Genomic DNA, 23635 nt, shown 5'->3' on the forward strand with positions numbered 1-23635 from the left:
TACAAAGCCCAAAATTTTGACCACAACAATACATTCAGTGGATGATTTCAGTTGAGTTATCAATGACTTCAAGGATATTCTTCTTAGGTTATAAACCACAGTTTAGAAAACATAATCTTAATATATATTTTTTCTCTCTGTAAATATTACTTTACATCTGTCTAAATTAAGGCTCATCTGTCCACTTTTCAATAATTTATAGTTCTTCATGAGTTCTTATAAATAATTCCTGTTGGTATAGCATTTCATTCATCAGAATAGCTTAACATTATTGACATACTTGTGTACTTCACTGAGAATTTTTACTTCCAGATCATTTATAAAAATTCCAAATGAAACTGTTACCAGAACTCCGTTGGTTGTACTTCGTCTAGAAAAGTGACCATTAACCTCTATTTTCTATACCTATTTCTATGCCAATTTTGTACATATCAATAGAAATATCTACTTCATCAACTGTGCTAAGTATCTTAGGAGATAGATGAAAAGTGTGAGAAATGGTCCCTGCTCTCAATCAGCTTACAATTATTCACATAAGAGGATATGACAAGATAAAAGTCCATTTTTATTATTCCTAAATTCTTACATTCTGCTTCATATAATTTAAATGATAAGTACACTTATCACTTAGTTGTTTAGAGTAGGAAGAGATTAATATGGATTGCAGTAGTCCTAGAGGGCTTTGCAGAACAGAGGAGACATAAATTCATCTTTTAAGCATTTGAGAAATCTTGAGCCCCAGGAAATGTGGGCCTCTTTGCCCACTTTCATCTATTTTTCCTTTATCCTTTCCCTCTGGTCTGCTTTTCACACTTTCTTAATCATTCTCCTTACATTAAGTTGTTGTTATTGTTGTTTTAACAGCCCAATGCGGTTTTATTGTTGTCTCCATACACACAAAAATTTTTTTTTGTTCATCCTCAGTGTAAAGCATAGAATATTCAAAGTCTCACTTCTGAGGGTAGAGAATGGAGGAGACCATGGAAGGAAAGAAACCACTAAACCCTGATTGGCCCCTGGGAATCTTACCTCTCAGGAAATCTTCAGCTAAAGATAAGGAGGGATGAATTGGGAGGTAGAGGGCACAAGAGATGTAAGGTACAAAAATATCTTAGCCTCCTTGGTCCTGTGTCCAAAGGAACCCAATAATTTCAAAATAAGTCTCAGGGAAGGGATAACCCTAAATTCCCCTCTATTCCCAGGAATCATATAATAGATAAATATTGGGAGAAAACTGACAGTGTGAAAGAACCTGTCCAGGTTGTTAGCCTCTGAAACAGTTATTTGCTCCTCAAGAAACTAAAAAACAAACAAACCAAAAAAAACTTGTCTTAATTTGAGAAGACAGTATGGTCGGCATCATCCAATCCCTTAATTGGGCACTGATCAGAAGGATCCCATACCTCCTATGCGATAGAAGATCAAGGGAGTGTCCTGTCTTCCTCAGGTTCAGTTTTACAATTTGGAGGAAAGGAGTAATAGTCACTTTAGAAGAATTTCTTATTAGAGTTGCCCAAAAGTACTTTAAAAAAGATAACACTACCAAATGAGATATTTCATTTCCTTAAAGTTGTTTGTTAAAAGAAAAAAAACACTTTTAATTTTTTAAATCAAATTTAAAATGGTATACAATAAAATATAAAATAAAGATACACATGACTGCAATATTCCCTTCAGATTTAAGCCGGCCTCTTATTTCTCAGGGTCCTCTCTTACACTCAGATCTCAAAAAAAAAAAGAAAGAAAGAAAAAGAATAGGAAGGAAAGAGAAAAGAGGGAAAAAAGTTAGTTTAGAAAAAAGAAATAGGAGGCAGAGTAAGAAACAAGAGAGAGCAGAAGAAAAGAAGAACCAAGGTAAAAGACAGAAATTGAATAGAAAGAAAATGTACTATAATCATGGTCTATGTAAAATTGTGCTTAACTGTTACACAGATATAATAAATTTAAATAATAAAATCCATATATTTCAGAGAAATTTTCTTTTGAAATAGGGGTGGGAAAGCACCAAGTATGCTTTCAGGAGACCAGTTCAGAAGAAAGATATAGCATGGATACTTCACAATTTCATTTAAAGCTGGCTGTAGTGCACTGGTTAGCTTATTAGCCTGTGGTGTTAATTTGTATGCTTGAAAAAAATATTTACCTGATGGCTTCTTTTCCATGGAATTCTGGTGATATAGGTTCAAAAGAATCAGAGTAATGCTCAGGGTTGATTTCATTCTCCAGAACCTCATGAACAGCCTTTTGCTTTTGGAACCAAAATGAAGACTTAAGGAAAAACAAGGGAGATTGCCGCTGTCCATATTCATCTAATAGGGATGGAATTAAATATTGGATGGGTCAAATCACAGTAACTAAAGCAGTCTCTCCTAAGGTAGCATATATTGATCTCTCACATCTCATAACATACAACTTTTTATTTTAATATTCCTTTTGATCCCACAATTTTTTTAGGGTAATTGGTGTAAATGGGGCAGATAGGTGGTATAGTGGATAGAGGTCTTGGCCTGGAGTCAGGAGGACTTGAGTTCAAATCTGATTCCAGACACTTACTAGCTGTGTGACCCTGGGCAAGTCACTTAACCCTGTTTGCTTCAGTTTCCTCATCTGTAAAATGAGCTGGAAAAGTAAATGGAAAATCACTCCAGTATCTTTGCCAAGAAAATCCCAAATGGGGTCACAGACAGTCAGACACAACTGAAACAACTGAACAGTCCCTTAACTTTCTCTCTAGGGCCACTTGAATAATAATACATATGTATTCTTCCCAGAAATTCTACCCCTCCTCCATCTGTAGCCATCTCTTAGGCTGCAAGAATTCACTTTTCAGTCTTTGGGTTCTACCTGAAATAAGAGTGGGAGTGAGGGGAAAGAGGAGGAAGAAAAGTAAAACATGTCCAGGAACTCTCCTCTTGGGCTATACGGGCTTAGGTTAGTACAGGCAGCTCCCATGTGATTCTGCCTTAAGCCATTCATTTAATCATGGTGGTAGTGTTGAAGATGGGATAAGGCCTCTTCCCTGGATCTGCTGTACTCTCTTAGAAAAAGAAGTGGAAGGGAAAAGCAACTTAAGAGTCCTTTGTGAATAGTAATTGATTAAGCCAAAGTAAAAGGGTGTCAGGGGGCAGCTAGGTGGCACAATGTATAGAGTACTGGCCCTGAAGTCAGGAGGACCTGAGCTCAAATCCAGCCTCAGACCAAACGCTTGACACTTACTAGCTGTGTGACCCTGGGCAGGTCACTTAACCCCAATTGCCTAAAAATAAAAATAAAAATAAATTTTTAAAGGGTTTCAGGCAGTCCTAGTTCCAGAGACTAATAAGGAGTTATCTTCTGTCTTCTTAACAAAGTGTCAGGGGCACATCCCATCCATTCCCTGAGTGGGGAGATGTCAATCAAATGTCCCAAACAAAGGTTCAGTGCCCTGTAAGCCGATTAAGCTAAATTCATCAAAGAAATTTTCTTGATTAACCTTGAAGTATAGTAATACTTCAGTGGATCATTAGCCTCAGTGATATGCTCATTCTTTCCACAGCAACAACTACTGTACCTTCTCATCCTTTAAGATTCTTGCCCTCAGATACCCCATAGAGGGTCTTCCCAATTTGCTGGAGGCTGACAGAATGATGTGCCCTCAATGGAAACAGACATTTGGAGGAGAAGTGAACACAGCATGGAAGATAAAGAGTTCCATTTTGGACAAGACGAGTTTGTGCTGCTATGGAACATCCAATTGTAGCTATTCAACAGGCATTTGGTGATATAAAGACTAGCATTCAGGAAACAGACTAGCACTAGAGATAAAAATCTACGAGTCATTTGCATAGAGATAACTGAGTTATGGTAGCTAACAAGATTATTAATAACATTAATAATAGAAATCATAATTATTGGTAAAAGAAAAAAAGGTGTTTTTCATTGTTAGCATTATGCCAAATACTAATGATCACTTAGCTACATTGAATAAAAAGCTTTCAAAATATGACAACGAAACTGAGTAGATCAAAATCATGTGGGACTAGGATGAGGTGTATATTATTTTTATAGGCCTGTCTACTACTGGAGTTGTATACCAAGGATGCTTTCAGTGAGCCTCCTGAGGATGATGAAATATGCCAACACTTTTATGCAACTAGAAAAGCAGTTATTTTATTTTCTAGTACAATAGTCTGTAGAATATTCCATTTTTTAAAAATAGCAGGATAATGCAGAGTCCCAGGACAATTTCTATCTAAACCCCATCAAAAGAGGAGGAGGAGAAGCATGAGGAGGAGAAGAAGAAGAAGAAGAAGAAGAAGATGATGATGATGATGATGATGATAAGTGACATTTATGTGATGTTTTAAGGTTTGCAAAGAACTTTAAATATGTTAACTTATTTGAGTCTCACAACATCCCTGTGAAGTAGGTATTATTATCATTTTATAGATGAAGCTCTGAGAGGTTAAGTGACTGGCCCAGGGTGACACTGGGGGAAGAATTCAAAGTCAGGTCTAGTGACCACAGGTTCAGAACTCTATCAACTACACCATAAAGAGAAAGAAAATAAAAAAGGGAAGAAAGCTTAGGATAAAGCTTTGGAGGGCACTCATATACTTAGGGAGCAGAGTGTGCTTGATGCCATGCTAAGCAAAGGAGACAGAGAAATAAGGATATCACCAGGCCAAAGAAGGGTCACAAAAGTCCAGGGAGGAAAGAATAGATAACAGCATCAAAATCTGTAGGGAGATGAAAAAAGGAGATGAACAGAAAAAAGACTTTAAGATTTAGTGTACAATAACTTTAGAGAGAGCATCACTTTTAGTTCTAGTAGTGAAATAGGAAGCCCAATTCCAAGGACTTGAGAAGTGAGTATGCAAGGAAATGGAAAAAACAAAGGTAGTCAACTTTTTCTAGGATTTTGGCTGTGAAAAGAAAGACAAATGTAGAGCAGTAGGTTTTAGGGGATACCAAGGTGCAGTGAGGGTCCCTTTCTTTTTTTTAAGGATGAGGTAATCTTGTCTTGGGGATAAAAGTTATTCAAATCAAGAGAAATGCTAAAAAATAGAAATGTATAAAATGATCCAGGAAATTAATTAGCTAGTCAATCAATTTATCATGTTCCAGGCACTGGAGGACACAAAGAAAGGTAAAAGACAACATCTGTTCTCAAGGATTTTACAATCTAGGGATATTGGCCAGGATAGAGTTCAAGATGGAAACACAGAGAAGGAAGAGAACATAAGGATTTTTTTTTAATTGACATTATTGAGTTTTCAAGAAAATGAAATGCAATTAATCTAGTTTGTGAAAAATAGTGTACTGTACTTTTATAGTGGCATATAGGGGATAGGAGGGGCAATGACTCATCAGAAGAATCAACGTTCCCATTGCCTGTAAGATTGAATGATAAAATGTCTCACCCCCCTTTCCCAGACTGTATCTCCTTGTACTTCTATACAGATTGCAGCAAAAGGGAAAGAATTTTTCCTGTCTCCCTAGCCCTGACCTCCCTGCCCATCTCTAGCCCACCAAAAGAAGAAAATGCTGACACTGCTAGTTGCCTAAATTTGCCCAGGTGTCCTGAGAGAGAAGTTTATGGATCTCAGCTTCCTGGCTCACTTCTTCATTTTTATTTCTGTTTTCTAAGCATAGGTCAGAAAGTAGCATTCCTTAAAATGGTCCTTTCATGCATGTTTAAGAGTTCCCAAGAAAGTTGAAACCCCAGACACTTCTGAAAAAGATCCATAGCCACTGAAAAGATAAGTTGCCCTAACTATTCACATGTGAAAAATTAGAGTGCAAGTATAAAGAATGCCTATGGTCTGAACTATGCATGTAGTTGAATCGATAATCTTTAGAACTTGTCGATCAGGTTGCATGTATGTATGTGTGTCTGTCTGTATGTATGTAAGTAATCTTAGACATATGGTTTAAGAGATTGCTTTAAGGAAATTGCAGTTATTTCAACGGTTCCCAAACTTCTCCCTGAAACAATGGCCTATATTTTAAATACTAATATTTTACAGATATTTTTATATGATTGTGAGTCATGAAACATTCCAAGGAATTGAAACTGAGTATCACTTAAAGGGCAGCAGAAAGGTACATAGTGAGTGTGAGGTGTCTGCAACACATCAAAAACAATAAATTAGGGAGGGGAACTGTCATTAAAGGCTGTCATCAAATATATGTACAAACAAATAAGAAAGAAAGCTTGTCACATGGGAAGAGTGAGGGATAGCTGATGGAAAACTTTCCTGGTATGATCACAATGTCAAGATAAAGTAATGCAACCTCCTAGCATTTGGGGTGCATGCCCAGCAGCAGCCTTATGGGAGGAATGGACATGAACCACATTGGATAGTCTAGCATGGAGGGGTTACAATCTATACCACTGCCGGGAATACCACATCAATGAAGTTGCAGATCCATTTGGGACTTGGGTTTACAAGTAAACTCAACTGTATCCTCTCTGCAGCATAGCCATCTACTTATTATTGCGTAATTGCAGTGAATAATAAAATAATGATGGCTTTTTCAAATCTTCTCAAGCCTCGTTCACTACTTTTTGCCTCCTCCCTCCCAAGGAAAGATCTTCCCTCCCTCCTACTCTATTGAGAAAATAGACACCATCTATGTTAGTTTACTATTCTCCCCTATTCTGTACTTCAAAATTCCTTGACATACACCACCACCACCACCCATTCATTGCTCCTTCACAGAAACCTCTGACAAAGTTGTGGTTCTTCCTGCCAAGGTCAACCATCCTTGATCTCATCCCTCCCTAAGTCCAAGAATTTGCTGGAAGATATTAGTGTAAGACACAAATTGTCCATCAGTTATCCCTCACCCTCATCATGAAATCAGTCTATCTTAGTTTTTGTTCATACAACTAACACCTTCTACTCTACTTCTCCTCTGTAATTGGTTTATAATGCCTCACAGCCTATTTATACCCACCGTAAACCTCTTTTTTGCCCATTAAACCATTTCAGTCATTTTTCAGTGCTGTTATGGCAAAGATACTGGATTTGCTATTTTCTTCTCCAGTTCATTTTACAAATGAAGAACTGAGGCAAACAGAATTAAGTGACTTGCCCATCACATAGCCAATAAGTTTCTGAAGCTGGATTTGAACTCAGGAAGATGAGTCTTCCTAACTTTAGGCCTGCTACTCGATCCACTGTGCCACCTAGATGACTACATGTTGTTCATTTTTCATTCTTCAGAGACTATAGCACTCCATGACTTTCAGCCATATAAACACTGAGCCACCAGGGGATAGAGTGGATTGAGTGCTAGTCCTGGAGTTAGCAAAATCTGAGTTCAAATCTGGCCTTAGACACTTTACTAGCTAGGTGAACCTTGGCAAGTTATTTAATCTCTGTTTGCCTCAGTTTCCTCATATGTAAAATGGTAATAACAATAATAGCATCTACCTCCCTGGACTGCTATATCAAATGAGATAATTAAAAAGAAATAATAATAATAATAATAATTTATATTATGTACTTATTTTATCACATTCCATTAATATATTATATTTATTTATGTATCATTTGTATGCCTATTATAGCATAGCAATTATTATGATTATCAAATAAGATAATAATTATAAAGAAATAATTATAGCACAGTGAATGTTAGCTATTATTATTTATTATCATTGTTAATTTTACAACACTGTCAGTAGAATACTGATGTTAAAAAGACAGGCCTTTGTTTCAAGGAGATGTTTGGAATAATTAAAAGAATTTAGGGGCAGCTAGGTGGTGCAGTGGATAAAGCATCGACCCTGGAATCAGGAGGACTTGAGTTCAAATCTGGCCTCAGATATATAACACTTTCTAGCTGTGTGACTTGGTACAAATCACTTAACCCCAACTGCCTCACCAAAAAAACAAACAAATAAGAATTTAGCAATTTCCTCAAGGTGATCTACCCTGCTCTAAATCGAGAAATCATTCTATCTATGATACTAACATCCCATTGCAATGGAAAATATTTCTTAATATGTAGAAACATCAAATTTTCAGAAAACACTTTGAAAGAAAGAAAGTGAAGTTTTGAAATTAATTTAAATTGAATTGTAACCACATTCATACTTACTAGGCAAGATTTTGTCAAAATACAATGTCAATGCCAAATAGAAAAGAATATCAAAAAGCAATATGGAAAATATTGCTAGGATTAGATATGAGTCTCCTGAAGGATCAGGAAAGGTAACACCTCTTAAGTCATAATCCAGGAGGATAATCTGAAAACAAAACAAATTAAAAAAAAATTAAGAGAACAACAGAATTAAGGTTGTCAGTAGCAGGAATTATAGCTTGATTTTACAATCAACTTCATTGATCAGTTAAAATGAACTTTTCATTGTTAGCAATCCTAATCACAGAGGAAGTCAGTGTTCCAAAAGAAGTAAATGACACAGGGGAAAATAAAAACTCCTGAAAATATTTAACTGATAGTCCACTGCTGGCTTTTCCAGTGATTATGCAAATTTCAGAACCATCAACCTTGTGCATTTATCAGGTTTGATTTTTGACTATGCAATTGGGTTTTAATTTAAAACATCACATTAGTGTAGCTTATTTTCCATCACTCTGCAGTAGTCACAAATTCCTGGGGGCAACATGGAGTATCATAAATAAGTGTACTTTAATTATGGTTTTAACCCCCACTCCATTGTGAAACTGGGGACCCCTGTGTCAGTGGTATCCAAACTTTTTTCTTCATAGACCCCATTGGCAAAAAAAAAGTTTTGAATGTGCACACCCAATATTTATATATTTCATTTTTTAAATAAATCATACATATACATACTACTGGACTATAAATACACATTTTAAAACTTATACACAAAATACACATTTTGAAATGATCGGATAACACTGAAAAAATATTTGATTCCAAAGTCAATTTCATTGAGTGTAGAGGAGACATGATCAAATGAGCTTTAGGAAAATCACTTTAGCGGTTCTATGGAGGGTGGTTTAAAGTAGAGACAGACTCGAAGCAGATAGACCAACTGGGAAGCTATATTAATAATCCAGGTGGCAGGTGAAGAGATCCTGAACTAGGATGGTGTCTATGTGAGTAGAGAGACGAGGCTGGACTCAGGAGACATTGCGCAGGTAAAAACATCAAGATTTAGTAACTGATTGCATATGTGGTCAAAAATAACACCAAGGTTGTGGTGGTGACACCAAGGTAGTTTGAGTAACTAGAAAGACTTCAACAGTAAAATGGAAGCTTGGAAAACAGGCATGTTGGGAGTAGGGATAAAGAGAATATATGAAGTAACTGGGAAACAGATCACAAGCTCTATGTGCCTGCCCATCTTGACTGACTCACTCTGACATATTCAAAATATAAAAAGGGAAGAGGCAGATCTTTTATTTTCTGGGCACTGCCCCCAAATCCTAAAGCCCACCCTCTGAGGTGTGCCTGCTACAGCCAGGAAGTGATTTCAAGAAAAGTAGCAAGGGTGTAATTTTCCCTAAAGTACTCAGGCAGTTCTTGCGGGTAGCAGTTAATTTAGGCTATAACTGTCCTAAAGGGGCCAATACTAGACCCAGAAGAAAAGGGGCAGAGAGGGAAAGAGTTTACAAACTGAGAATTGAGGGTAGGGGTTAAAAAAGCACATAACTGGAACAAATAATCATTAGATTACTACCCAAATGATTGCACTCCCAATCTCCTCGTTTCTGGGGAAAGTTTGGAAAGGAAGCTTCCCTTTATCCAGAGTCCCACCTGGAAACTGGGAGAAACAGTATATCACCTTAATAGCTCTGCTCCTCACTCCCTCACAGTTTCATCAATAGCCTACTTGTCTAGTTAATTCTATGGTCTGGTCCTGGTGACTTCCATGATTAGGGACCCCTTACTTTGTCTGTCTTCATTGTGACAGTCCCTCACAAATGACATAGCATCATTCCTTAGGAATTCAAAATATAGCCAAGCTTTCTAACACCTCCCAGGAGGGTTATGGTAAAGGGATCATAGAGACCTAAGTAAGCTAGGAAATGTGTGTTGGGCATACATTTCTAAATGTTCTCAGGTTTCTATATACTTTGCTTTTGGAGAGACTCGCACATAGACTTTTCATGAACTTAGCTTTTGTTGGGTTTTTTTTTTTGAATAAGGAGAAGCTTGCAACCAGACTCCTGTGTTTTTCCTGCCATGTGGCAAAGAGCAGGACAGGGGTGCATTATCCCAGGGATTGCAAGCAGGGGAAAGCAGAGCAGGAACGGAAATGAGATCACTTTGAGAGGCTATTCATGGACTTGCTATAAACTGGAGGAAGCAGAGGAATGGAGGATCTGAGGACATAGAGGGGTTCAACATCTGGAGCAGATGCACTCCACCAGGCTAAGCAAACTGAGAGCTACCTGGGGCACCATGATGAGAACTAGCAGAGTTCCAGGCCAGAATTTCTTTCTCCCCCTGTTGCCTCAGAACACTGCTGAGTAAACTCCTGCTAGGTTTTCACCTCTTTTTTTTTTAACCTTCTCACCATCCATTTCCTTTCCAATCACTTCAGACCAGCTGAGAGTGGAGGGGAGAAAAAAAATTAACCAAACCAAACAACATTGCCTCTGGCTATTTGAAGTTTGACTTTTTTGTGTGCTTGAGTTTCTTTTGACACCTGATTGTGTGTTAAAAAAAAATCACACAGCCATTGACAGAAAACTGTCAAATCCTGTGACTAAGGAAGGCAGAGATGGGGCTTCAAGGTGTTAGGAAGAGATTTACTTTTTTTTTCTTTTATTTGTGTGTGTGTGTGTGTGTGTGTGTGTGTGTGTGTGTTATTTCAGGGGTATGTTACAAACCAAACCAACAGACTTAAATTTAACCTAGCACCAGATTAGTCCTTCACTGGCCAAAACAGTGAAAGTGGTAAGGATGGCACTGGGGGATAGGGGTTGATGAAAGTAGGCTACCCACAGGGATCTGGGGCACTCTCACCTGGTTAAATATTTACAGATCAAGTGATAACTTAGCCATCTAGACTAGCAGAGGCCAAGGAAACAAGACAGAGATGGTTGTATTTATTACTAAGAGTATCTTTTGGCCCTGCATTAGCACTTCTCTTCTAACTATGAGGCAACTAGGTGGCCTAGTGTATTGGAGTCAGGAAAACGAGTTCAACTCTGACCCTAAGCAAGTCATTCCACCTCTGTCTGCCTCAGTTGCTTCCGCTATAAAATGGCGATGATAATGGCATCCACCTCACAAAGTTGTTGTGAGGGTCAAAAAATATTTGTAAAACACTTAGCACAGTAAACTTGCCCATAGTAGGTGCTTAATAAAAGCTTATGCGTTCCTTTTCAACTCTCTTCTTAAAGAAGTCTTGGCCCCCTGTCATCAGGTTGAACTATTTAGGATATATATGGGAAACAGAGTTCCTGATGGGAATAGTTACGATCATCGCACAGTACACACAGAGGCATAGGCTGCCTCTACAAAGGCCCTGTTCTGCTACATCCTCCCTCCAATGAAACATTTGTATCAAGTATGCACATACAAGGCACATGGTGGACCAGTGTTGCTCAAGAACAAGTGGTTCTCAAAGGGTGTCTCACGTACACAAGGGTGCTATGAGCTTTGCTAAGTATGCCATAACATTTTAGATGTTATATTATCTCAGATAAAAGGAAAGGTTTAAATAATTTTGCTTAATGTAAATTTTATTTAGTCAGAATGCAAAGTATGGCAAATATAGTATCACACACACACACACACACACACACACACACACACACACACACAAAACCTTGCCTATTATACATATCCACTGACCTCAAAACATCAGACCTTGAACTCCTACAGAACTCAACAAAAATTACTTCTTACATTAAAGAGAAACTGAACGTGTGCACGTCTCCTGGCTCTCCCTTAATGTTACCAATTTAACCGTTCCACATGCCTTGATTTCTACAGCAAAGAATACTATGCCACAAGCAAATAGTCTGAGAGCTACTGGTATAGCTCATAGATAAGTCTTGCTTAGTGTGAATAATGAACCCTCTTAAGCTGTCTCATTATTTCAGCAAAGTCAGAATAACATTGGAAAATGTTAATGGTTAAAAGGCTAAGCATGGAAATTGTCAAGAATCAAAACCTTTAGCATGAAGATGTCTCATAGCTCAGATTAGACTTACCCGCACCATTCCAGCACTAAAGGCGAAGGGGCTTAGGAGACATAAAATCCATTCCAAAGAGGGAGGAAGTTGCTTGTACAATGCAGCAAATCCCAAACATCCCCAAAACACAGTAAGGAGGAAGGCAATCAGTCCAGTTAGCAGAGGTTTCTTTATCAATACACACAGAAGGAAAGCAAAAGCTATCTGAAAGAGAATAATCTTATTTGGCAATCTGGTCTTTGAATAGCAACGGAGTGGTACAACGTAATAAGGATCTTTGTATTAAAAAATTAACATGTAGTCCCTATCCCAAGGCCCGTTGGTATGGGACTCTCTCTTTATTGGTGGAGATGAATGCCTTGCCCTGAGTCAGAAGCTGTAAAGGGTTGACAAGAGAGCACCAGTTCTTGGGCAGTTCCCCTTGGGACTCTTCAAGTTTCAAGTCAAGTTGCTTCAGGTGCTTCTGGTTCCCTGCTTTGAAAGAGGAGATGAGATGGAAGAGGGCAATCTCATTTCAGGTTGCTGATGAAAAAAACTTTGGGAAGACACAGGAAGACATCTCTGGGAAGAGAAGCAGGCAATCTCCATCATGTCCCTATATCCAGCTTGCTACTCTAAAGACTTTGGGGTGTTTCCCCTTGGGTAAGATCCAGGACCCTCTCCCTGGGTTAAGCAGAGTTATCTTGCTCCCAGTGGAAGAGCTCCCTCATTCTGTATTGATTGGTGTATATTCTCCTACGTAAACCTCTGATTCCTGTTTTGCTATAATTTGGATACTTGTATTTCTTTACTATTCATTATGTGTGTTCGTTGTGGAGCTAGTATTTTGTGGCAAAGAGATCAAACTCTGGATATAGAACTTGTATTCCTTTCCCCCACAATGACAAAGCAATCAGAGGTTAGATGGAACTTGATCATATCCCCTAGCAGAAAATATAATTCTAGCCGAGTACCCCCATTCTTTGAGAACAGAGTTGTGGCCTCTGACCCCAAATTCCTACTTCTCTCTTCCAGCAAGAATTAAAATCTCTGTTGGAGAAGGATGAGGGAGAAGGATAGATATATGTATTCTACCTCCCTTTCAGCCACACAATAACGACCTGCCACAGGTAGGCCTCACTACACTTTGGCCCTCTCCCTACATATGGCAGTCTTCCTCTGTTGTCACAAACATTTATTAAGTTCTTATAACTACGGAGACTTTCTCACTTGAAATGTTTCTGGCTCTGGATCCAGCTCTCTATCCACTGAGCAACAGTTTATTGAGTCCTTTTATTCAGAAATGGTAATCAATTTTTAACCACAAGTATCATACATGTCATTATTAGAATTACAATGTGGAAAAAAGTCAACATGCTTTTGTTTTTATTTTTTTAAAGCTAGCCTAAGATAATGGAAAACATTGCTGCAAAGTCCCAGGTACTTTGCATAAAATAATTTTTCACCGTCATACTCTGCCAAATGGACTATGTAACTTTTTGGTTACTATACTTTTAAAAGAATGTGGGGAAAAACTAATAGACAGAGAATTGAAGCAGCTCATATCTGAAGTTCATGCATCATTGTCCTCATAGCAATTGTGTCAAGTAGGAAAAAAAAAGGCGGATTCCATTAACAGCCTTTATTGATGTTATTATTCGCTCAAATAGTTGACTCTGAAGTAGGGAAAGTAACATGTAGTTCAGCAACTTACCGTAGACAAACCATATAGAAGAAAAAGGGTGAATAACACAAAGTAGCCAGTCATGATGACAAGATGAGTAGATGTCACAAGTGCCAGAAATGTGGCCATAATAAAGATGTAGCCAGCATACAGCAAACCCCAGGAAAGCCTAAGGCAAAGACATTGCATTATTCCAAAATTCCACACGCCAGTGAAATGTAAAATCAAAGAACTTCATCATAGTTCCTTTTTTTTCCCATGAAATAACTCTATCTATTCTCAAGGACAGATAAATAATTTTTCTCTTGAAAACTGCCGGGAAAAGACTCCACAATTTCTCTTAGTAGCAGAAACCTTTTTTCTTATGGCTAGACTGAATCTCTACCCTTTTGACTTAAGCCTGTTTTGTTAATTCCTCTGTGGATGTGGACAGACATCTCTTCTCTTCTTGTGAAAACTGTTTACATGCTGTTCATATCAGACAATGAAAGAACCCATGAGATTTCTCTTTTCAAAGTAGCCACCAATCTAAATTTTTCTACCCTATACTAAAAGGTCCTATTTTCCATCCTTTCATTTTTTAAAATTTAACTTTTTTTAATTTTGCTTTTCATAGACTCATAGGATCTTAAACCTGGAAAGAAGCATAAAATCATCAATTTATAGCAGGAAGAGACATTGGAGATCATCTAATCCAGGAGTTCATAACCTGGATTGTTAATCTAAAAAACATTTCGATAACTGCATTTCAACATTTGTGGTTTTTTTCATAAGACTACATTTTAACAATCTGTTTAAAAAAAATTTAGTCTGAGAAATGGTCCATAGGATTTGCCAGATTGCCAAAGAGGTCCATGACTGAAAAAAGATTAAGAAACTCTGGCCTAATCCCCTCACTTTATACTTGTCGAAAATTAATTTCTAGAAGAACATAACTGACTCCATTTTGCTCTGTGCTCACCATTTTGCTGTATATAACCCCTCATAAACTGCAAAACCAGACACGGTGGCTTGTGCTCTTCGGAGCATATTTTCTTCCCATATTTGTACAAAAAGACTTAACTGATAAAGGGAGGATTCCAGGGTCCTGAGAACATCCTCCTCTCTTGTCTGACCTGATAGTCAGTTTTCTTGGATTTAGTATATAACTAGCTACCCTAAGAAGATAACTCTCATAGCAAATGATAGAAGTTTCCTTTTAACAAGTATACTGTTTCTTTGTATGGCCACCTGCATTTTAATGAATAGCAGTCTTTCTTTGTTTTATATAACGTATAGATATTTCTTGCTAAATTGTGAATGACAGATTTCTCAACCACCAGTGGGATGTGCCGCATTCTAAGTACAATAAAACCTGTTTCTGATTAGTTCTGGCTTATTCACTTTAGTTAGTTCAAATTGATAAGGAAATTCATGTGACACAGTCAAGAAATCTGAGCTCCAGAGAGGTGAAGGGACCTAGTTGAGGTGACATAGCAGTAGGAAATTGTTTCTTGTAGCTAAAAAAAATCCCAAGTAGTTAACTGACAGGCTTGGGATGATCCTTTGAGTTATTTTGACTCTAAATCTAACTTTCTTTTCACTATACCCAGATCTTCCAGTAGTTTTCCCATATCCTTACTCAAATGTCTCAAAATGGTCCATACTACATTTGGCAGAGTATGAGAACAGAAGCACATTTTAGACCGATTATCTTAGGTCCCTGAAGCATCAATGTATGTCATTGTATCATGATGGCTTTTTTTTTTCACAGTGCCACTCCACTAACAACTCATTTTCAGTTTATAATAAAAATTGGTCACGTATACAAGAGGATCTGAGAAACAGTGTTCCTTAATGGATAGAAAGTTGGACACAGAGCCAGGAAGACATGGGTCCAGGGGCCCCCTCAGGCATACTGGCTGTGTGACCCTGGGGAAGTCACTCAACCCCAGCAACTCTCTAAGTCTATAGATCACAGAGAAAGTGATGATCTGCCATGGTAGAGGTAGTTTTTCACTGAGCTGGCAATTCCCTGTATACCAACAACCTCTGTCATGGACTGACTCTTCTGTGGTATGGTAATAATCTTCCTTCATGAGAAGAAAAAAAGTCTTACATAGTCCTTTGAGGATGCTTTGAACTAGCAGAGCCCAGAGCCAGATGTCAGCAGGGAATCATTCCCATTGTGATCTGACCAAGCCAGATTGTGCTCCTGACTCTTTCCCACAGACATAGATCAATGAAGCCAATCTCTAGAGAGCTATTTTTTCCTGGAAATAAATAGAAAAACTCATAGGTTTTTAACATCCCTGAAGGAAACCCTAGGGAGATAGAAAAACTTCCATAAGAGAAAATGTAGAAATGGGAAACCACTGAGTACAGGAGCTGCTCTATGTGCTTAATCTGATTAAAAAATGTTGCCTATGAAAAATGTTTCAATATTGTGATATGTAATGTCTTGCCACTATTTTTTTGGAGGTAACAATGGAAAGAACACTGACTTTGGAATCAGGACTGAATTCAAACCTTCCTCTGTCATTTGCTTCCTGTGTGATATTGGGCAAAGTCATTTAACCTCTCTGGGCCTCAGTTTCCTCCTCTGTTAATTTAAAGGGATTGGACTAGAGGTAGCAGGAAGAGAAGATAGCACTAGACTTAAGGCCAGGAAGACCAGGGTCCAGATCTCACCTTAGACACCTACCCCCTACATCGTCACCTATTGAAGACAGCATTGGTTTTGCAATTAGAGAACCTGGGTTCAGATACTAGGCCCTGACACTCCCTGTGTGATCCTGGGCAAGTTTCTTAACTTCTCTGGGCCTCATTTTCCTCACCTACAAAATGAAAGAGTTAAACTCAATGGCCTCTGAAGTCCCTTCCAGCTCTAAACTGGTGATCCTGTGTGCTGATCTCAATCATTCCTTGGGGTTTCTCTGAGTGGGAACAACTGAACCTGTTGCCCTGACAACAGGTAATGCATATAGTAAGGGCCGAATACACATGTGTTGCCTATCTGCCTTCCTGCCTGCTTGCTTTTTTAAGCTTATTATTCCTTATGTTGCAGTTCTATATTGGGAGGCATTGGATTATTACTGTTCATCCTTCATTCTCAAAGTGGACTAATGACATCATGAGGGTGATATCTTGACTTTCAAGTGAATTAGATTTAAGTGAGGCAGAGCTACATGAAATCATCAGCCTCACTCTCTCCTCCAGAGCATCTGACTCCAGTGGCAAGACGTAGGTTAGGACAGTTGGCAATGGTGAGGCACTGGAGATAAGACAACTAAAAGGGAAATATAGCTGCCCTTGCCTCCAAAGGCCTAAGCTGCCGATAGCATTCAGGTTCCTAGTCTCTCACTTTAATATGGATTTGCCTTCCTCACATTTCCTTTAACTACGGAGTAAGCACTGCATTCTTTCTTTTACCTCAAAGAAGTAGAGAAAAATTCTACTATCATTTCTTGTCTCCAACCCAAAAAATATTTAGGAGAGCCATCTAATCCAGGGAGGTACATATGAAGAAATAACAAATAGAGCAAATTTAAATTAATGATATTCTAACAATAATTTTACATAAAATTTAATATAATACATAATATTATAACAATATTTTATATTCCCATAAAATCTTACCTTCTACAAGAAGCATTTCTCAATTCCCCCTTAACTCTAGTGCCTTTCCTCTGTTGGTGATTTCCAATTTATCCTGTACATAGCTCTGTTTGTAAATAGTTGTTTTCAGGTTTTCTCTCCATTAGACTATGAGCTCCTTGAGAGCAGAGACCTTTCTTTGCCTCCCCAGTGCTTAGCACAGTGCCCGGCACATAGTAGGTGCTTAATATATGTGTATTGTCTAATTAGACAAGAACTCTGGTTTTGGAGCCAGGTTCCTATACATCATTCATTTGTGCCGCTCATAGATAAAATTATTAATTTACCAGAATGCTGGACTTTGGAGACCCATCATCGTCATCCACTCTTTAATGTTTTTTCTGTCTCTTGTAATATTGAGTGATGCAAAATATATCAATGGTGAAAAAGAAATTATGCAGAAGAAAATAAAGATCTCATTTAGAAATCCTCCTTGGGCAATAAAGGGTAATGTCTTCATATTTATACCAGATACAGCCATGAGCATATCCATCACAGAATGATTTGTAGCAATCTAAATTAGAATGTTAACACAAAAAAAATCATTATATTGAACAGTAGCAGATATCAAGAAATTGCACAACCTGTTAATTCTTTCTGTTTTTAGTAGTCACATACATGCTGCATTCCTTAAACATCAGATCATTCACGTATATCATAAGATTGTTTGCAAAGATCTGGCTGAACATATCTAACATATCAAATTGCTCATCATTTTAGGAAAATGGAAGGGAAAGAAGGGAAGAAGAAAAATTTGGAACTCAAAATGTTGTAAAAATTAATGTTAAAGGAGTAACTAGTTGGTGCAGTGGATAGAGCACCAGCCCTGGAGTCAGGAGGACCTGAGTTTGAATCTGATTTCAGACACTTAACACTTACTAGCTGTGTGACCCTGAGCAAGTCACCTAAGCCCGACTGCCTTGCCAAAAAAAAAAAAATGAATGTTAAAAATCATCTTTATATATAATTGGAAAAATAAAATACCGTTTTGAAAAATCTGGCTGAGACTTCAGAGGTAATCACTTCAACTCCTTCAGCTCACTGATGAGGAACTGAGGCCCAGAGAAATTAAGTACCCTGCTCAAGGCCACATAGGCAGTAAGTGGCCTACCTTAAATAGAGGCACTGTGGTACAGTGGAAAGTTCAATTGCATCTGAGGGCAGAGAACCCAGGATCAAATCCCACCTCAACCACTTACTACCTATATCACCTTGGTGAGCTAAAGTCAAATCAACAGTGATTATTACATTTTCAATGTGAGCATTTACATCTCAGAAACTGGCAAACACTACAGAATCAAGGCTCAAGTTATTGTTTGGTTGATGCTTTAGAGTTAAGAAAGCGATGTAGCAGGGGCAGCTAGGTGGCGCAGTGGATAGAGCACCAGCTCTGAAGTCAGGAAAACCTGAGCTCAAATCTGCCCTCAGACCAAACACTTGACACGTACTAGCTGTGTGACCTTGGGCAAGTCACTTAACCCCAACTGCCTTTAAAAAAAAGTGATGGAGGAAAATGTCAGTAACGAAGTTCATTGAACTTAAAAGCGTGTCAAAGGAACTTTTTTTTTTTGAGATTTGGTTGTTAAATATTTACTAGCTGCTTTCAGCAATTTATTTAATCTCTCTTGGCTTAGTCTCCTCATCTGTCCTAGTGGACTAGGTGTTTTTCAGCTCTAAATCTATGACTCTTTGATGCTAAACCAGTCCCTCTGACTCCAAATCTAAAATGCTTTCTACTAGAATAACCTTGTACTTTATAGCTAGGCAGCTAGGTGGCGCAGAGCAGCTGGGCCAGCAGTCAGGAAGACCTGAGTTCAAATGTGACCTCCATCACATACTAGCTGTGTGACCTCAAGCAAATCACTTACCTCACTTGTAAAATTAACATAATGATAGCACCTATCCCCTAGGGTTGTTGTGTGAGGATCAAATGGGATTAGAATTGTAAAGTGCTTAGCACAGTGCCTGGTACATAGCAAGTGTTACATAAATGCCAGGTGGCTATTATTGTTGTACCAAAATATTGATGCTTCTGATATTACTAATTCATATTAATCATTAGGTTCTTTTAATTATGCACTTACTTCTATTATGGCAGCATTAATGGCAGCTTGAAAAGCAACAAAACCTCTTTCCCAGTAGCTTGTAAGGGAACATGTGATTTCCCCAAACATCTCAAAACAGTGAGCTTTAAGAGAAGGAAAAGCACAGCTAATCATTATAGGGAGTGAAGTCCTTTTACTTTGGCTCAAAAGTATCTAAAAATTATCTCAAAGCCCATGATACAGAGAGAACAATTTTTTTCAAAGTCAAACACCAGAAGTAAGATAGAAATTAATTTGTTGATTAGATACATTGATTATAAGTTAAAGGGAATATGGGTTATACGGGTTGGGAGGAGATGATGGGTAGTGATGATGACTCAAAAAAGAGAAAAGAACAGCAAAAAAAAGAATTAGAAATATACACAGAAGAGAGCAAAATGGAGTCCAGCAAGCAGGTCAGTTTGTTACTATTAAATTAAATATACACTTTAAAAACTATGGATAAGTATTCACAGTTTTGATTTCAACCCCTTTTTCTGTTCTTTGTATATTGAAAGGTTCTCATTTGTTGATATCTGTTAAGTTCCTAATAAAAAAGAAAATGGTAAAAAAAAATTATAGTGTTTAAAGAACAAAAGATGGAGTTAGCAAGAAAAATTGCTCTTTCAACAACCAATTACTCATTGAATTCCACTGTGGCAGACAGACATTTTTTTGCCTTAGACAAGAAACATCATATCTGAGATAATGAATGAAATAAATATTATACTTCCCTGTTAATATTATAATTTCTATCATTTATCTTCAGCTATAATTTGTAATATACTGTCACAGAGAAAGGATCAGTATGATTTTCTAATGAGAAAGTTACCTGAGTGGTCTAAATGTTCCTTCAAAACAGGTGTCCTATATCCCCAATTAAACTTCAACTCATAGGAGAAATTATTTGTGAAGATGATTCCCACCATTTCGGAATAATTTTTTGGAATTATCGCATCCATTGCCTCTTGATTTGGCATCCCAATGATTTTTCTTCCTGACATTTGCAAGAAAAATTAGCCATGTTAGATTATTGCTAAATGAAAGAATGTTGTAACCAATTGTTTTAAGTAAAATGCTTTCTTAAAACAAATCAAGTTAAACAGCAGGCCCTGAATATGAGCTTCAGACTCTAATTTTCTAGGATTGGTAAGAGTACATAGGAAATGGATGTTAAATATTCAATCAGCCAACCTTATGAACCAACTTTGGTCACATAGATATGCCAATCTAATTCAGTTTTGTACAAAATAATTCAGAGTATGATACATTTGAAATAACAGTAACAAATCAAAAAAGTCCTATATTTGCCAGGTACCTTCACACTTTTCTAAGCAATTCCCCTGGTACAAAAATATCAAATTTGGCACAGTAGCAGTACTAACACCACTAACACCACTAAACTATTCTATTTGTTTTCTAAGAATCTCTTAACCCAATATAATTACTTTTAATACCACAGTCAGGACTGAGACACATGCAATGACTTGTTCAGCTAGAATTTGGACTTCAGCCAGCAAACTCATAAGGTTGATGGAAGTTTTAGTTCTGGAGATGAAAGGGGCATGCCCGTTGGGATCACTGAGAATCACAAGAGTATGTGTCATACAAATAATCTGGCATCTAGGTGGTACAATGGATAGAACACTGAATGTGGAGTCAGGAAGATCTGAGTTCCAATCCAGCCTCAGACACTTACTAGCTGTGTGAGCCTGGACAGGTCAATGAACCTTTACATGCTACAGCTTCCTCCTATGCAAAATGAGGATAATAATAGCAATTATCTCCCTGGGTTATTGTGAGGATAAAATGAGATATTTGTAAAGCACTACTATATACTATAGCATATATACTATATGGCATCATCATCTCATTATACAAGCTGCAAGGAGAAGAGATATTACAAAGTATATTTTATTAAACTGGATCCAATGACCAGGACTCAGGCTGGGATAGACCAAGATTTTTTTAAAGTAGGTTTTAAATAGGCAGGCTGAACATAAGGTCCATAAATTTGGAACTTTGGGGGCAGCTAGGTAGTGCAGTGGATAGAGCCCGTGCCCAGGAATCAGAAGGACCTGAGTTCAAATCCAGCCTTAGACATTTAGCACTTATTAGCTGTGTGATCCTGGGCAAGTCACTTAACTTCATTGCCTAGCAAAAAAAAAATTCGGAACTTCATTCTCCCCTCTAATCTATGTTCCACACAACTGTCAAAATCATTTTTCCTAAACATAGGTTCTACCAGTCACTTCTCTGCTCAAAAACTTAAAGTGACTTCCTAGTGTCAACAAGATAAAATATAAATTCCTTATCCTAACACTTAAAGCCTTCTAAAATCTGACTCCCACAGAACTTTCCAAACTTATTTCATTCCACTGCATTACTCCCTCTGTTTCAGCTGTTCTGCAACCTCAACTCTCCATCTCCTATCTCTGACCATTGAGGCAAAGTGTTCACTGTGAGGCAGCTAGGTGGTACAGTGGATAGAGCCCCCTAGCCTACTTTGGTCAGGCATACCTGAATTCAAATCTGGCCTCCTACACTTACGAGCTCTGTGGCCCTGGGCAAGTCATTTAACTTCTGTTTGAATGAGTTTCTTCAACTACCAAAAAGGAACGATAATAGCACCCACCTACCAAATGAGCTTAGCAGGAGCTCTACATAAATGCTTACTCCCTTCCCTTCTCCCTATCCTTCCTCATGCTTTGAATACACTCCTACATCACCTTTACCTCTCAGAATTCTTGTCTTCTTGTAATGTTCAGTTTAGATGTTATCTTCACTCTTAAGCCTCCTGATCTCACACATACACACACACACGCGCGCGCGCACACACACACACACACACACACACCCCTTCCATGTATCAGTACTCTTTCTCTTTAATTTTCATTTTGTGTATATTCCTAATGTACAGATCTGATCATATTAGCTCCCTACTCAATAAACTCCAAAGGCTCCCTATTATCTCCAGGATCAAATATAAAATCCTCTATTTATCTTTTAAAGATCTTCATAACCTGGCCCCTTTCTACCTTTCTGACCTTATTATACTTTACTTTTTCCTGTTCCCCACTCCCACCACCACCACCTACTCTTCAATCCAGCAACACTGGCCTTTTTGCCGTGCCTTGAACTATACACTACATCTTCTGATTCCACTTATTCTTTCATTGGTTGTCCCACATGTGTGTAATGTGCTCCCTTCTCACTTCTTCAAGATACAGCTCAAATCTCAACATCTATCTGGAGGAGGCCTTTCTCAGTCCTCATTTCCTCCCTCCCCCCAACCCTCTGAAATTACCTCCCATTTATACTACACATCGTTTGGTTTGTAGTTGTAGACAACAAAAGTTTGCCTCTTCCACTACAAGGTGAGTTTTTTGAGGTCAGAGATGGTGTTTTGGCCTTTCTTTGTATTCCCCACACTTAGCACAGTGCCTGATTCATGTTGTTACATACATATCATATCCCCCAAGAGAAAACAACTTCCAACAGGGTAGAAATTGTTATGTCTTTGTACTTCTAACCCTTGGCATAGTTCCCATTATACATCGTAAGCATTTCATAAACAGATATTTAATTAAACTGACCACAATGGAAGTCCAGTGGAACAAGTTAGGTTTGGAGCCTGGAGCACTGAAATCAGTCAAGTGGAACAAATGGTCTGTATGCCTCCATAAGTGTTCAGTTAGTATGTTGGAGACAGGTAGTATTGTTGAGTCAGGCAGGCAGAGGTCCCTTTCTTGGAGATGATCAAGCAGGAAATAGGAACCAAGGCAAGGATCCTAGAGATGCAATTATAGGAATCCAGGAATAGAAGAATGTGCCAGCCTTTATCAGCAATAGAAAGAATGGACTAAAGGCAAAACATAATTAGAGTGTCCAGACCACAAGAAACGGCACAGACACGGATTTCAAAACCAGCTAGCAAAACTAAATGGATAATGGTTATAGGGAGTTGAGCTGACATCAATCAGAACCCAGATCTGAAAAGCTGGTAGCAAGAACAAAAAAGTAAGATTGTGAAACCCATGCGAATTGTAGAGGGTCTCGTTAGGCCCTGTGCTCAATCATGATAGATCTTTCAAGAAGGAGACTGCCAAAACTTTTCTCTT

General features: G+C 38.0%; 1 protein-coding gene across 1 annotated transcript in view; it reads right to left on the bottom strand.

The window, feature by feature from the left end:
- The window catches only part of LOC110219340 (ATP-binding cassette sub-family A member 10-like), a 107301-nt gene that overhangs the window by 69553 nt on the left and 14113 nt on the right, over positions 1 to 23635 (bottom strand). The window contains exons 4-10 of the mRNA XM_021002591.2: positions 20347 to 20511; positions 19515 to 19618; positions 17718 to 17944; positions 13825 to 13963; positions 12150 to 12335; positions 8092 to 8239; positions 2144 to 2309 (exon numbers count right to left, since the gene is read on the bottom strand). Coding sequence (XP_020858250.1) covers positions 2144 to 2309; positions 8092 to 8239; positions 12150 to 12335; positions 13825 to 13963; positions 17718 to 17944; positions 19515 to 19618; positions 20347 to 20511 — 1135 coding nt within the window. The remainder of the gene's footprint in view (positions 1 to 2143; positions 2310 to 8091; positions 8240 to 12149; positions 12336 to 13824; positions 13964 to 17717; positions 17945 to 19514; positions 19619 to 20346; positions 20512 to 23635) is intronic.

Source organism: Phascolarctos cinereus, unplaced genomic scaffold, assembly GCF_003287225.1.
Source record: "Phascolarctos cinereus isolate Bilbo 61053 unplaced genomic scaffold, phaCin_HiC Scaffold_5;HRSCAF=322, whole genome shotgun sequence".
Classification (NCBI taxonomy): domain Eukaryota; kingdom Metazoa; phylum Chordata; class Mammalia; order Diprotodontia; family Phascolarctidae; genus Phascolarctos; species Phascolarctos cinereus.